This window comes from Colletotrichum siamense, assembly GCF_013390195.1.
Source record: "Colletotrichum siamense strain Cg363 chromosome Unknown KSG_Cg363_contig06, whole genome shotgun sequence".
Lineage (NCBI taxonomy): Eukaryota > Fungi > Ascomycota > Sordariomycetes > Glomerellales > Glomerellaceae > Colletotrichum > Colletotrichum siamense.
The window spans coordinates 4,652,270-4,668,299 of record NW_023501019.1 but is presented as its reverse complement, the minus strand read 5'-3'; the positions used below and the strand labels follow the sequence as shown (position 1 = coordinate 4,668,299).

Here is a 16,030-nt window from a genome sequence, read left to right as displayed (position 1 = left end):
TATGATGGTCTACCGTGAAAAAGTCGTTTGACGCTATGTTGGTAAAAACCCAGATCGGCCGCTCCTTCCTTGAACGAGGCCAAGTCTGCTTTCTTGGACGCACTTTGACTTGTTCACCTCAAGCAAGGGACGACCGGAAGAGCATGGGACGGTCGAGGCCGTCCGGTCGTCCAGGCAGAAGCTTTCTCACATTCGAACCACCACACCTACCTACCCACCTACCTACACACAATCGGTCCTCCATCTTCTCGTTGCCACAGCACCGCGTCGACTCCTACGGCCGCCTCAGGCTACCCACCCCTTCAACCTCCCAACCCCGTCTGGTCATGATCACTGGTCTTCCTCTCACTTGCCCAACAACATCGACCGCCCTGCTGACTGATAACTGATCTTCTTCTTCTTCTCTCAACAAGCCCACATCCATTCACGAGGAATGGGCTACGGAACAAGGCAATTCGCTTCACCTTCCGTCGCCACTCTGCCCATTAACTCCCCCTCATCGCCCAAGATCTACGGTAAGTCTATCTTTCTTATTCTCTTTGGTGTTCAAGAGTCGCAACGTCATTTGGATGGAAGGCGCCGTTGAACATCCTTTTCTGCCCAAGCTGCTCCGCGACTTCCCTTCCCGCTCTCCATCCCAACCTCCCCGTTCAGACGCGCGCTTTCACCAGTGCTTTTCTCACCTGGACACGCGTCCCACGCGTGACACTCCTCTTCGAGGCGGCCCCCAAAAAACAAAGCAAACTTCGCCGTTTTCTCTCTCCTTCACCCTCCTCAATCTACTCCTTTCATCTTCTCCCAAGCCGTCCAACCAGCTAACCACCAAACGCGGTTGAAGGTTGAGGAAATTCAGCATCGCGAACCGTCACCACTTTGCGACTCAACGACAAATCCTTATCTATCGATTTGATCGCAACCATCGACTTCGAGATGCCGTCGACTCCTCCCAGCTTGGTTCCTGGCCTCGGCCTCGGCAGCCGCGCCGCTGATGACGGTGACGCCCATCCCTCGCCCGACGATTCTGCCACCGAGGTAAGCCCGCATTTCACTTTGTTTGAGGACCCGATCTCGTTTTCCTTGTCCGTCTTCACGCTGGTCTGCCAGTCTTGCCCTGCTGGGCCCTAAGAAAGGGATGGTCGGGAGCCCGGAAAGGCTGAGGCATGCTTGGTCGCTGCAAACCACCCTACACTGGGCAGGGGCGCCAACCTTCAGTCTCGACGGTGCAAAGATCCCTGCCTCAATTCCCTTTGGGGGATTTGGGTCGGTCCAGCAGGGTTAATGCCATACTCTGGACTGCTCCGATGGTGGTCACGGGCAACAGGTTCTGAGGCGATCCCCCAATCTCCTGTTTCGGGGGTTCGCCGTGTTTTGTCTGAGTCACACCCGGCACAATCACTTCAATGTGTGTTTCTGGAGAAGTGTCTCTGCTCTAACCAAGCAAGAGACGGGCTTCGGGAACGTCGAAGAGTCCAGCTCTTTACAGAATACACTCCAGAATGGCGCAAAGATGCAGGGCACAGCACCAAGGATGGGCGCTTGAGGATTCCAAGAATGGCTTACCTGTAGGACCTTTGAAGAAAGGCTGCTGACGGGTCGAAGGCACAGAACGAACCCAACCTCATGGATCTCAGCATCGCGGCCGACTTTGTTCATGGCACCGTGGAGCCCCAGGTAAGTTCCAGTCATTTTCCCACCGTCTACCCATTCTTGCTAATTTCGTTCCAGCAGGATCACGAGGATGCCACGCGCCCTCAAAGCGACGATTTTGACGACGAGTGGAAGTCTAAGATTATGCAGATCGACTTCAACCAGCAGCAAGAGATTGTTCATCGACGTGTCTTCACCAAGGATGCCCTCCGCACCTTGAAGAGCTTCACTAAGAAGTCTGCCGATCTGTCGGAGCTCACCAGCTTGACTGACAAGCGCGCCCTCGAGGCCTTGACCGGCAACGCAGTCAATTCAGAGCGATCTGCAGTCAACACTGACGCCATCGAAGCGATCCGCATGGTGCACACGACAATGCAGGAAGACCTCAGTGGCCTCCGCACACGTCAGGAATACGATCGCCAGCGAATCGATGACAAGTTCGATCGGCTCGCCGCGTCCAATGCCTACGAGCTCAAAGCCCTGAAGAAGCATTTCGGTGATCAGCTTGTCAGACTCCAGGAGGCGGACAACGTTCTCCGGGGACGGCTCGAGGGTGTCATTGACCGCCAAGATCTCATGGAGAGCGTGTTGGCCGCGCTCCCTCAGAGAGTGTTGGCCGCGCTCCCCCAGAAGCACCACATGCTGTTCGGTGGCCTCGCCATGGTGGTCCTCATGTATATCCTGATTCACCTCACTCGCGACTGATATGCTTAAGGCTTAAAGCTGGATGGAGATGTCGCTTGGAAGATCGGGTTCGGGCGAGAAACACCTTAGGTGTACACAGTGCAATTCCGTTTGCAGAGACCGAGGCCGTAGTTTGACAAGTTTCTGATGGATACCGTACGTAGCATTGGCACCTAGGACGCGCCATAACGAACCTCTACTGAAATTCAATCCGATTTATCGAGGATCCCAGTGTCTTCAGCCGACTGCCCCCTTGAAGTCTTCGAGCAGACCGTCATTGCCAGTTTTCCCTTCGCTCCTGCCTTGCCTAAGATATCTCTTCCCTTTCGCAACCACAAGCGCAGAGGACGGGTTGACGTTATAACACGAAAAAGCGTTTGCCATTTCAGCTCACCTTCCTCGCTTTTACTTCAACTTCACCTGCAGCCAGAAATCGTGGTTGGCTGGGCACGGTCTTTCGCGCCGCCCACATCCCACAACCTAACACGACACGCGACTTTCTGTCTTCGGAGGACCAACCAAGGGAGCCAGTTTCCTCCCAATCCAAATCACCTTCTTGTCTGGTATTTGTTGGGTTCAGAAAGGATTTCGGCCCATTCAAACGCGATCACATCGCTGCCTACCAACAATTTACCATCAGTCGCATCAGCGCCAGGTAAGCCAGCAACCCGTGACACTCAGTTGGAACTCGGCTCACATATTGCTGGCATCACAGACATACCGAACCTCGACTCAGAATGGCATCTCGCCCGCAGAATGTCGTCCCTGTTCAGGGTGCTCCAGGCATCCAGAATCGCAGGGAGGAGCAGACTCACGCCGCCGAGAATGAGAATCTCCCAGAGTCTGCCATTGAATATGAAGTCTACGAGATTGAAATGTCGGCCAGTGAATTTGTGAGCTTGTCTTGATGGGATTCTGGTGTTCTTGCTGACTGGTTGTGTACTAGGCACTGCTCAACGCCTTGCTTCAACGGGAGGCCGCCCAGTCCGCTGCATTCAACGCGACCAACCACCCTCACGCGTACCTTGGACCCCAGATGGATTCTGTCGATGCTTGGATGAATCAAATTGATCTCATCCGGTGTGAGCAAGTCATGGAAATTGCCGCTATAAATACCCTGGATGATAATCTGAAGAGACTTGAGCGAGACCTCCGCAATTTGGAGGAGGGAATGAAGCAGTTGCAGCTTTGGTTTAGCTTGGAGCAGAGGATTCGGATTATCATGCAGACGATGTTCTTCGCTACGTGGTTCACTGTGTTCGTCCTTGCTGCCTTTGCTGTGGGCCGCAAGCTCTAGTTATGGAACCAGCACTTTGTATGGGCTGTTTCTAGGTAGACATCACTTTGAATTATGAGATTGTGGTCTCCGTTATTCATTTTGGCATGAGTGATTCTTTGTACACTTCCTAGGACCTCTCTCTCATGCTGATCATGTGTCTTCCTTGAAGAATCTGCTCATCTCTTTCATCACCCCAAATTTGGCTGCTCCTTCCATTTGTGTCAATACAAATCAAAGAATGGAGAAAAACTTTTCACCTCGCTTCCAAGGCTTGGTTCCTTGAACTGCCCAGCACCGTCTTCAACTCTGGCAACCTGACGCGACTCCCTCTTCAGCCAAAACCCGTTTCCCCTCGAAAACCTTTCGGGTTTCGTCTTTTCCCCAAAACCAACAACATCCGCAAACCATCCAAGCCTCGCACTGGCCTTGATGTCCTCCGACAACCTTCTCAGATTGCGATGAGGTAAGTACCGCGAATCAGATTCTCTTCGTACGGACTTCGGGTTCTTACTTGTCTTCCATTTTTCTACTCGCTGGTTTGCGACGCGTCAATCAGCCGCGCGCCGAACTTCTTCCCTCCATCTCACCTTCCTCCTGTTCGTTCCTGCCCAGTTGGTGCTCCTGCTCCTGCCTTCTTACCACCCACCCACACCAATCTCAGCACTCAAAAACTTCACTCTTTTCTCACCTTAGGACTTTTGAGGCCCTTCGTTTTCAACTTGACCTTTCTTTTTCTTTTTCGTCTGCGTTTTGTGCGTGGGATCTGGTCAATACCAACCCTCCTCCCCTTGCCCTTCTCCCGACACCTGCTTACTTCTTCCAACTTTGCCTCTCTCAGTCTTTCCCACTCTCCATTCTTCCTACAACTTCCGCCACCCCATCTCCAAAGTCTTCCATCCGCCGTACGCACCCCTCAGTCCCCTTCAAATTTGTCATCCGAGCCTACTGACCTCTCGCAATAGCACGACAACATGTCATCTCCTGGAGTGAGACAGTGCAAGATGATCAAGGAGCCCGGCGATGATGTCCCCGACGAGATCTTGGAAGAGATCCTGGGTTGCAATTTCAGCCAGGTAAGCCCATTCCCAGCCTCGTTTTTCTTGCACTTCTTTCCACATTTCCTGCCTGTCCACCTTTGAGCCCTAAGACTCGATTGTCGTCGAGAGGTTTGGCCTGAGATACCGCTCTGGAGCATGCTCGACTGCCAGGACCATTTGGCTCGGTCAACCGCTCAACTGTGAGTCGGGGCGTCGTCCTTCAGAGACGCTCTCTTGTCAGACAATGGCGTCGGGATCCTCAGCCACCACTGGCTCGGGATGGTTCGTTTGTCTCGTTGCACCTTAAACCAGCTGAAGGTCATTCGCTATGCTCTCGTTCGGGGGTTGATCTTGTGGGGCGGTCTCGATCAAATCACTTCAATGTGTGTCTGGGATGTGTCCGGTGGTCATACCCAGTCAGGGAATCAACAGCTCTAACAGGTGCGAGACCCTGGATGGAATGGCTTCGCCGGCTCTCATGGCTTCGGGATTCGTGCGCTTTGTCGGGAACTGGAAGGCACGCGCGACGACATCACGGATGCAGGGTGTGGCAAGATTTGCGTTTGAGAACTTCTAGTGTGACTTACCAGTAGGTTCCTCCTGCTGACTGGGTGAAGAAACAGATAGCCTTGTCGCCAGATTCATCTTGGCGGTGCTTGTCGCTGTTGTCGCCGTTCAGGTCAAGTTCTTTTGGTTTTGAGGGTCGGTTTTGATCAACTACTGGACGCGTATTTCGTCACTAAAATGATGCGCTGGAGGCATCGATATTCCTTTTCAGTGTTATGTCCATATGAGCTACTGAAACCTTAGCAATCGAGAATTCAATCGTGCGTTGTTCTACAAGACTGTTGATGCCAGATGAAATGAACAGAGGTATCTTATTGAACATCATACTAGGAAATACGTATCATCGCTCATTGCCATTCCTTTGCTCGAACCAATGCGGTATTCCCGCCCCAGACTTTTATCCCTTCTTCTCGCTTGAGGCATCAGCACCCGACTCGCTGTCACGATCCCAGATCGCCGACTCCATGGACGGGTACACCAGGTCGGCGTCCTCCTCTCGCCACTCCTCCAAATCGACCAAGTTCCACTTTGCTCTCCAGAACCGGTTGCGGACCTTGTCCGACATGCCCACCATACGAATCTGCACACTCTTGCCGGAGTGCACGCGAATCTCGTCCTTCAATTCCTTCAGCGTCAGAATACCAGAGGTGTCGATGAAGGGCACCATCGTGAAGTCCCATACGACAACGGCAAGTGGTGTCTCTTTGAGGCGGACCTGCTTCTGCGCGCGCAGTCTCTCGAGCCGCTTCTCCGCCGCCACGCTCCAATGCCTGTCACGGTCGTCCTGGCTTAGACTGCTTTCCACGCGGGGGTACACCAGCTTGATCGCAGTCAGAGTCGTGTTCTTGGCGCGCTCGGCGTTGGGGAAGAACACGGCGTCGTTGAAGTCCACGACGATGGTGTCGCCGGGGATCGAGATGCCCGTGTTCTCGGTCTGGGTGCCCGTGGCGGGAGCACTGCCACGACGAGGGCCGCTGGCAGTGATGCGGGTGATGGGCTGCGGGATGGAAGTGGTGATTTCGTTAGAGCTGGAGTGGATGACGGGCTTGACGAATGTTGAACGCAGCATTGTCCACGCAACGGACCAGGCGACCGCGACACCGATGCCGATCTCGGCGCTGACGAAGATGGTGACCCAGAAGGAAATCATGGAGGCGACGAAGTCGGCGAAGGAGATGCGCCAGAAGCGGTAGAAGAGGGACAGGGGGCCGAAAAGATGGACAACGGCCATGATCTATAAAAGGGGGCTTTGTCAGTATTGCGTGTGTCTTTGTTGGTCCGAGAAAAACTTACAATAATGGCAGAAAGGGTCGTGGAAGGAAGCCAGTACAGTGCCGGGGAGAGGACATAAAGTGTCAGAAGGATGAAGCCAGCTGTGAACAGTCCGTTGAGTGGACTCTTTACACCACATTCAGATGCGACGGCGGTACGGGACATGGCGCCACCGACGGGCATCGTGCTGAAGAAGCTGTTGGCGATGTTGACGACACCAAGATAGTTCAGCTCCTGGCTCTGGTCGATCTGGTAGTTGTTCTTCCTGCCAAAAGCCTTGCCGACGGCCAAGTGCTCGAGAGTGCTGGCCACAAGAGGTGCCACGGCTCTCGTCGCCACCTTCGCAACAAGACTTGACTCAGGGACGTGGGGTCTTGCGATGCCGTGGGTGCTAACCTGGCTGACCTTCCAGGCGTAGTCAGCCTTGTCGCGGCCGCGGTTGACGAGGTAGCTGATGAGCGTGAAGATGACGAGCACGATGACGGCACGGGAGTTGGCGAGGAGCTTGATAGCGAAGTGCCGCTTGCCCCATTTCTTGCCGACCTTCTCGAGACCGATGAGGATGATGAGAGTTCCGAGACCAACGCCACAGGTCGGTCCATCCCAGTCAGGAAGACGCTTCAAGACGTCGCCGATGACGTTGAAAACTCCTGAAGGCACGTTGGACAGTCCAACGAGAGAGCCAACCTGTCCAAAAGCAATGACAAGAGCTGCGGCTGAGATGAAGCCTGTGAGAACCGGGAAGGAGACGTAGTCGAGGAGGAAACCGAGGCCGAAGAGACCAATGATGAGGGAGTAGACTCCGACAAAGAGGGAGACGGATGTGGCAATCTTGGTGATATCAAAGCCTTCTTCGCTGAGGTCGTGTACGATTTCCGCAGTCAGGAGACCCAGGATGGAAGTTGGACCGGTTGAGAGATCTGAAGTTTTGCAAGGTCAGAAACCCCCCCTCAAACATGATGTGACATTTCTTCGCTCTGAACTGACCTTTTGAGGTTCCCATAATCACCGCAAAGGCAGCTGGGAGCCAACTAGAGTACAGACCGTTGGCGATCGGAATAGTTGCAATCTTGGCGTAGGCCAGGGACTGCGGAATGAGCATCACACCGACGGTCAGACCGGCGATGAAGTCCGTGATGAGCCATTTGGGCTGGTATTTCGGCAGCCACTGGACGATTGGGACCTTTTCGAGGAGATAGACGCCCGCGGCGGAAGGCAGCTTGGGGGCCCCTGAGACAACAAAGTCGCGGGCCCGGCTGATGCTGGCGTCCGTCACGAACTCGTCCTGGGCATGTTCGACTTTTCCCTTGAAGTTGAACATCTTGACAACGAGGTCTGCCAAAACAGGAGCAGAGAAGAAAGAAGAGAAGGAGGTGTCTGAGCTGTTTGCTTTGGTCGTTCGAGAACAGACAGGTTGGTTTCAAACAGTTGAGATGGTTATATCCTTCTCATAACAGATGACGGTGCAATCGTCGTCGGCCCTACTCCCGGCCTCTTCAACTCATATTCTGACAATCCAGAGATAACAACAAGCCATCCAGCCCCGCTGTGATGCTGATGGAGGTGTTCTTTATGCTTGAGAATGCATTGCTATCTGATCCGCACATTGCAGCTGCCCGCTTGCGCAAGTCCTCCCGTTGCAACACAGACCACATGGAAACGCGCCCTCAACCTGGGATGAAGTCGCCCGCGCTGCCGCACAGTGAACACTCATGCAGACGTGAAGGAGGGTTGGGAGGTGAGGGGTCAGGGCCTTGGGAGGCGTGAGCCAAGCAATCCCAGATACAGCAGCAGCAGAGCTACGACATACATCACGGATGGAGGCTGGCTGTACAACCACCATCACCGTCGACTACATAGGAAACTGCCGTACCCTCCTTCGGACGACATTCGGGATCCCCTCACTTGCCGACGTGACCGGGTCTAATGCAGTTCATCACGGCGTGGTCATTTGAGCGTCGCGCAGTTCACATTGGTGGGAGTTTGGCTGGATGGGCGTTCGTGCGGTGGTAATGCCCCCTCGCGCGGAGTCGCGCCGCGAATGAAGGCCAGTCAAGTTAACAAGCTAGCCCCTGGGAAGGGTGACAAGTGCTGCAACTCCAAGACCGTCTCTTCTCCAAAAATAAGGCCTGAGGACTGAAAGTGGTATGCGGTAGGTAGTATGTCTATCCAACTCAATTTGAAACTAACAGCCCACCGGACGGCTGTAGAGCGCGGGAGAGCAAGGGCGTGGCGAACAAAACGGGATCGCAGATCACATGCGGCCAGGGAAGGGACATCTTTGGATGGCATAGTTGGAGTAAGGGAACTCGATGCTGATTGAGAGAAGCACGTCTACTACCTACGAGACTAGGTATGCGACGGTACGTTCATAGCACACACACATGATTACGGCGCAGCAGGGCGAGGACGTTGGAGTTGGAGAGCACGTCAGCTGAGATGGCCATCCGTGCCCCCTCATTCGCCGTGTTCAAAGACCAGGAAACCTTGAGCATCCCATGTTTATTCCAATGTCCATCCAAGCATCTGTAGTCATTAAACTCTCTATGGGCAGAATTCACCATCCTTGGCGTGCCAGAGCCGCAATGCTAAGACAACCGCCAAGTCCATTCTCTTGGCTTCCTCGTGGTTTCTGCAAATTTCAAAGCACCGATGGGCGGTCTTGGCGGTCGCACAGCGCAAATCTGTGCGAGTACTGGGTAGTGTCGCAGACAGAGGCCCGCCACCGCGCGACCACCTTGGGAAGAGAGAACGAGAGAACGAAGGGTGCGAAGGTCCCATAGAAGAAAAAGCCGAGGGGCTCGCTGGCAACCCAAAGTCCCCAAATTGTTTCAAGCCAAGCTCTTTGTCGACGCCTCGGATGACCCCCATACTGCGTAGTAGGTCTTGGGTTGCATGCATAGGTCCCCAAGGTGCTCTTGGCGGCTACCATATCGAATTTCCTCTTCGGGATTGGCGAGAAGAGATAACAGGCTCTCAGTCCTAAGACAAGCGTCCACTTGGCTCTCTCTTGTCCTCTCCTTAGCCCACGTAGACTGGGTCCGGTGTCCGTCATCTGCAAATGCACCGTTGAGCTTCTATCTAAGGCAAAGTCTCCATAGTAAGGCGAGATGGTAAGCAGCGAAATGGGGCATGCTTGACGTCGGTCAGCGAAAAAAGGTGCTTTTGTAACCATCCCAAAACGGTAGCGTGCTCGCAGCCTGCCTATTCGCCTTTCGTCTTCCTCTTCTTCTGCTGAGTACTGACTGACCTCCCTCCTTGACGCCCGCCGTACATGTACCGCACGTTAGTCTGACGCGGGCGCAATCCCACGTCGTTCATTCTCACTACCAAGTCCCCTCCCGCCGCGTAACTATGGGCCAAGACGCGGGGTACATACCCGTCCAATAGCGCTCCCGTCACGGCCATCGGTTGCTAGCAAGGGGCCTGGCTCGCTCGCTGGAGGAACAGTCTTAACGAGCGCAATGACGAGGCACGATGTCGTGTGCCGGTGGGAAGCGGTCTCCACCGGGCTCTTCACACCCTCCCGAAGTTCCCTGTCCAGTGGAGCGAGGCCTTGTCTTCGATACGACGGGACAAGCTTTTGATTTCCCCGGCAAAAGGTGGCATGCCAAGCCCGCGAATCAGGTGCCGTGTTCCGGCCATGGATGACCGGGATCGTGTCCGGCGCCGACCGGGGTTGGGCAGCATCGAGCCAGCGCTACTACGCAGGAAATGGCACAAAATGGCAGTCTACCCGCCTGCGATTAACGAGGGCGATTCGGCGAGAACGGGTTGTGGGCCATGATGGGATGGGGGAGCAACAAGAGCCGTGAGTTTCTACATATGCGCCATCCCTAGTCATGGATATTACTTACTGTCTGTGTACGGAGTACGGTACGTCTGTTCGATCAAGATGCAGCGGTCACACCGACCAGGGTTCTTGCAGCACTCGTCTGTTGTAAAAAGGCCGCCGTTGACTGGCTGCTCGGTATTAGCAGCGTATGCTTGCGCAGACCGACGACGAATGAGGGTGGGATGCGAACCTCGATGGGATGGCATTCGCTTTCCATGCTCAATTCTGCCAGGGGCTTGTCTTGTCGCTGGCCTGCTACTGCTGGCTGCTTAAACCATCCATAGAAACATGCTCCAACCGCTGTCATCATTTTTAGCACACTCGGTTCCATTTACATTTTACCCCTCTTCCCATCTCCAACTTCCAAGAATAGGAATGGGTGTCCATCGCCCGCGCAACCTTGAATCCTTCTCACCCATCCAAGAGCGCCCACGCCTCTGCCGCTGCGGAAAAAGATTGGACGAAGACGTCCTTTCGCCTGGGTCTGGCCGTGCAGCTTGCTCTTGTCAGCTCCGGTGCGCGCATCCCCCGTTCCCGCTGAAACGGAACTATTGGCCCGGTGGTGATGGTGTTCACCTTCAGCGGCGTCCCTCCCATCGTGCGGGGTTCGTCCTTGCGCCTCCCTGTTCAACAGAGTCACCACCTTCTTGATCCTTCTACATTTTCCGTCTCCTGCTCACACCTAAGCGGTGATAAGCCCCAAGGACATGGGCGCGAGGGGTAATGATCCTGGCGAGGTGAGCCTGGCCGCGGGTCGCGGGGGGTGTGAAGGAGCCCAGCAAGGGCGATAGCCTATGGCAGTCCTGTTCAACCACACCGAGGTAGTGATCACGAACATAACCCCTCTTTCTCCTAGATTAGATTTATTCGAAGCACGGCAAACAAGTATTTGCCACGGGTATCCTTCGGAGACCTGTCGGCAAGAGTATTTGGGGTCTTGACTGGCCAGACAGAGCGTTATTGTTGATAGACCGCTAGTGTATACGTGTTCTGCTTCTAGTTCGAGAAGCGAAGGAGGCGATCTATGCGCGGCTGACTGAATGGTGATACAAAGTCTAGGCTTGGCAGCGGCAACTGAGTAACCCGTAGTGTTTGGACGAAAGATGGGACCAGAGTCACCAGAGAGCACGGATACCCCGAGTATGCCCATCTCATGACGGAAGTTTGTTGAGTTGATTTTAGAGACTCTCGCTCTTCAGCTGAAAACGCAAAAAAAAGGATGGGATTTCTGGTTTCGGCTGGAAGGAACAAAACGGCCAGACCGAAATTGTAGGCATCATGGACTAAGTTGCCAAGAATAATGAAATGGTATTATTGAGCGATCAGCAACTATTGTAGGCTTTGCAATGACTTTTTTTCTGCAAATGTTTCATCGTCGATAACGAAACGAAACTCCAAAGCACAGGCTTCAAAGCCAAGCTGTCATGTTTCCCGGGTTCCGGACTTCCATTGTGGCAGTGCTCCTTCAAAGTTCGTCGGTCTGAGTGCCATCGGTTTCCTTCTCCAGAGCATCTGGCAGAGTGATCTCATCCTTCTCGGCGCTGCGGACCTTTTCCCAGAATTTCTCTCCGTTCTCGGGGTCTTCGGCGAAGAGGTGGTCAATGACCATCTTCTTGGGTGTCTCTCCTATCCACTGGAACAGTGAAAAGTCTCTGAATTCGTCGGCGCGGAAGATTTCGAGCATTTCGAGGGGTTCGTCGCCGATGTTCTCGACGAAGTGTCCCATGTTCTTAGGGACAATACCGACATCGCCGGGAACATAATCAAAAGTTCTCGCGTTTCCTTCAGAAGCAAAAATCGTAACTCGGGCACGTCCCTTGATAAAGAAGGACCATTCATCAGCGTTAGGGTGCCAGTGCATTTCTCGGAGGGCACCGGGTTCAATGATAGCGTGTGCGGCGGCGACGGTTTTCGAAATCGGGAAATTGTTCGAGTCCGTAATTCTGACCTGTCCACCAGACGTCTTCTTGGGTTCCTGGGCAAGCATTTTGTGAGTGAACTGGTGCTTTGACTTCTTCACGCCCTTTCCGTTGGGAGCCTCGTGGCCGATCGAGCCGGGAGTAGTTCCCTGGAAAATGTATTTTTCTCCCTCAGGGATGTGAGCGAAAATTTCCGGGGCCAAGTTGAAGTTCTTGGAAATAACGGAGCGAGGGGTGTGGGCTTTTGTACGGTCAGTCTTTGCTCAAACAATTGGATTGAATGGTGTCGTACCAAGCCAGTCCGTCAAGATGAAAGTCGACTCCTCGGAAAAGCTTCCATCATCGAAAATCAAGAGGAACTCGGTGCCATTCTCGCCGAGACCTTGAAGGGAGTGAGGAACACCGGATGGGAAGTACCTGGATGTTTTTGGTCAGTTGTGTTCCGATCAAGCGGACTGGACTTTGTTTGTTGGCTGCGTCTTACCAAAGGTCACCCTTGTTCAAATCATCGATGAAATTGCCCCCCTCGTAGTCGATCGCGGTGACACGAACGCTGCCGTCGAGAACGTAGGCCCACTCAGCCTCCTTGTGCCAGTGAAGCTCACGGATCACGCCCTCGTCCAATCGCATGTTGACGCCGGCCAACTCGACGCTCGTGGATAGCTCGCGAACTGTAGTCTGTCGGGTCCAGCCGCCTTCCTAGGGTGTATGTCAGTGCTGTACAAATCGCGCCAGTAGCACACCAAAACATGGGACGCAAACCTCAATGCGAATGTGGGAGTCAGCGAAGCTCCAGCGCATGTTGGCCAGATTGCCGTGATCGGTGCTGGGAGGTCGAACGAGATCTGGGTTTTGTCTGGAGCGAGCCTCGTTCCATGGTCCAAGGACCGAAGCACCGAGACCATTGCGGTAGGGCAAGGGATCAAGCTCATCTCCGACAGAGTCAACAGGACCGTCGTACTTGTCCTTGTGACCGGGCGTGTAAGGAGGCGCGCTGGACCGATATTTGGAAGGCAGACCCTTTCCGTCGAGCAGACGCTGGCGAGGGCTGTCTTGGACGGGGATCGCGAGGGTAGGGGCGATGAGACCCAGGACGGCTCCGGAGAGGAGCGGGAGATGCATGATGGGCGTGAAGTAGGAAGGTCAAAAGGCTGCTCAGCAGAAGAAAGATTGACTTGTCTGGCACGTAACTCCAAACCAATATTCTGCAGCAATGGCTTTTATACCCATAGAATAAAGCCAAGACGCGAAGATCCTCGGTACGATCATGGGAAGTTTTCGGGACCTCGAAGCTCATAGCTAGCTCTAATTGACCAATGGGCACATCCTTCAACCCCTGATAGCTCTCTCAGACGAACGGGCACATCAGCTATCAGAGGCCGTGTAGATTGCAACACGGCGTTGACACCGAATCAAGGCCGACGCTTCTCCGCAGGCTGGTCGCATAGCTATCGCAAGGGTCGGAGGTGAGCTCGATCGAACTGCGGGTCCGCCGTATCAGCATCGCTTACCCCTTACCCCAAGCTACAACCCCTGCTCGCGCGGTAAATGATTGGTGCGTGAAGTGGCTTGATTAATCTAGCTACGAGCGCCGGGCGCGGCTGGCTACAAAGTGGTGTGGCCGATCCCTTACGTAAAGGCGGGATTCGGGCCGGGATTCGGGCCTCGGGCCCGGGCCCGGCCGACTACCGTCTCGCAATTGGTGACTACAGCGAACTAGCTGTGCTCCCAGCCGGGGTTTCGACGGCATGTTGGAAGTGTCGCCCAACATGGATTTTGATGGTCCGTCTGTCGGATGATGGTGAGGGGACGAAGTCTTGGATGATGGAAAATGCATCCGGGGGAATGGCGATGACGCGTTGGAGTGCCCAGGTACGTACCTTGCATGCACGCGTCCCGCCCAGCAACGACACTGAGCCAAGTTGTTGTCTTGGTGAGTCTGAGGTTGAGGTGTCTGGTGATCTTGACCAAGCGTTGTGATAAGAAAGCCAGGAAAGTAAATCAAACAACATGGGCAATGTCGGTGATGCGATCAGACCACGTAAGGGGAATAAGACCAGGAAGATCACAGTGCGATCGAATACTTCAATGTAATTAAAATCAAGAAATGTCTTGTATTGATTGCGCATTTTCATTCTTGAAAGAATAAACATCCCAAGTGCTTCTCAAACTTGGTGTTAGACCCAAGTTTCCAATATCAGCAATTATTGTTCACACTTCCACCATGCCTTGGGCCGATCCACGAGCAATCGCAGCTATCCAACGGCGTTTTCAGACATATTCAATAGCCACTCCTCACATATTAGCCAAGACTTCACTGTCTGTTAGGCCAGCTTCACCTGAGAAGGAACATCGCGTAGGGGTCGATGGAGAGAGTAAGCGTTGGAAACGGTATGTGCAATGTGGATGTTAGCTAAGTAAAATTCGAATGAATTGGTAATCATTGGACATTAATTATGTAGACTTGTGGGAAATGCTTTGCCTTGAGTCTGGTATCACTGGTATCATAAAATATTTGATTCCCAATTTTAAATATATACTAAACAAAGAAGGGCTCATTTGCTATGAGAATTAAGCTGAATTTCACTTTCGGTCATCTCTCCTTACCCTGTTTAACATAATATTCCCGCCTTTCACTCTCTCACTGACAAAAGTTCAGTAGTCAACATACAATAGCTTCACAACTTGAGGCAGGCGCTCCCTTCTTGAAACGGTCCTTCCTTCTGCGCGCACACAGAACCTGCTTGAAAACTTTTCACTTCTTTATTTCCCTCCCCAAGGTTCTTTGTTTCCCTTCTCACTTCTTTCTCAACCTTCTCCTTCAACCCTTCACCAACCTCACTTGCAGTCTACGCAACACCAAAGACCCAACCAGGCCAGACGCACAATGGCGGACCCTTTCAAAAAGTATTTGACCAAACCACATTCTGTATTGACTGGTGCTAACATTTTCAGCGCTGTGATTCTACTCGCTGATGGCCGGGTCGTTCGCGCGAGAGACCTCACAATAGCTAACATTGGTCCTACTGTCCTCCACGACGAAGCGTTGAAAAGTGCTATCAGACACCTGAGGACTCCCCTGCCGGATGGCCCACGCGATTCAACATCCAATGTCGTCACCTCCGGCTCTTCCAGCCAGGCGCAGAATCTCATGACTCAAACTTCTACTGAGAAAGAAGGAGTGGCCGACACAGATCTGAGTATCAATGCCAATACACGCACCGCCACACATCAGAACACCTCATGCAGACCTTCTGGAAGAGGTAGAGCTCACACCCTTGTGTGTGTGCATTGCAACAAAGGCTTTTCCAGGAACGACACGGTGAGACTGCACCTTATTAATACGCATTACAAGAAGGAGACGCCTGGAATCACCGATGAGGAGGCGCAGGCCAAGTCCAGACAGGAGGCGCCGTGAGCCTGCATCGCCCAGGACATCAGTGGCTGGGGTGACGACTTGCCCTTGCAGGAAGATAAGCAAACCAGCGACTGGAATTGAGTGCGATTGGAAGTGCGCAAGGAGCACAATTGGGATGAAAATACAATCAGGGAGTTCAGAGATTGATTGAGCACATGATCATGGGCTTCGAAGGGAAAAGGGAATCCGGATAGCGCATTCAAGTACCCGCTACATAGCGACATCAAGATACATCATTCTTGCACTATCACGTTGAGTTGACACAAAGCACCAAGGTATCAAGTGATGATTGATTATTAAGGTTTCTATCTATCCTCCTCTAGATCCCAATTACCATGCTTTTACTCCAGCTACACCATACTGGGCTCAAGC

The 16,030-nt window shown here is 53.3% G+C and overlaps 4 protein-coding genes across 4 annotated transcripts; 2 read left to right on the top strand and 2 right to left on the bottom strand.

Annotated features, from left to right (window-relative positions):
• Positions 1-930: 930 nt before the first annotated feature.
• Positions 931-2,352, top strand: CGCS363_v010261 (uncharacterized protein; the record flags this gene model as incomplete). Its single annotated transcript, XM_036642110.1, has 3 exons — positions 931-1,032; positions 1,600-1,671; positions 1,729-2,352. 3 exons carry the CDS (start codon positions 931-933, stop codon positions 2,350-2,352), a joined length of 798 nt encoding a protein of 265 aa, XP_036493049.1.
• Positions 2,353-3,068: 716 nt separating this feature from the next.
• On the top strand, positions 3,069-3,628 carry CGCS363_v010260 (uncharacterized protein; the record flags this gene model as incomplete). The annotated part of the gene is made up of 2 exons (XM_036642109.1): positions 3,069-3,224; positions 3,278-3,628. The coding sequence occupies 2 exons, from the start codon at positions 3,069-3,071 to the stop codon at positions 3,626-3,628; spliced, it is 507 nt and encodes a 168-aa protein (XP_036493050.1).
• Positions 3,629-5,611: 1,983 nt separating this feature from the next.
• Positions 5,612-7,807, bottom strand: CGCS363_v010259 (putative sulfate permease; the record flags this gene model as incomplete). Its single annotated transcript, XM_036642108.1, has 3 exons — positions 5,612-6,448; positions 6,508-7,406; positions 7,474-7,807. The coding sequence occupies 3 exons, from the start codon at positions 7,805-7,807 to the stop codon at positions 5,612-5,614; spliced, it is 2,070 nt and encodes a 689-aa protein (XP_036493817.1).
• Positions 7,808-11,786: 3,979 nt separating this feature from the next.
• On the bottom strand, positions 11,787-13,362 carry oxdC-0 (Oxalate decarboxylase OxdC; the record flags this gene model as incomplete). Its single annotated transcript, XM_036642107.1, has 4 exons — positions 11,787-12,481; positions 12,533-12,657; positions 12,725-12,939; positions 13,003-13,362. The coding sequence occupies 4 exons, from the start codon at positions 13,360-13,362 to the stop codon at positions 11,787-11,789; spliced, it is 1,395 nt and encodes a 464-aa protein (XP_036493816.1).
• Positions 13,363-16,030: the final 2,668 nt, after the last annotated feature.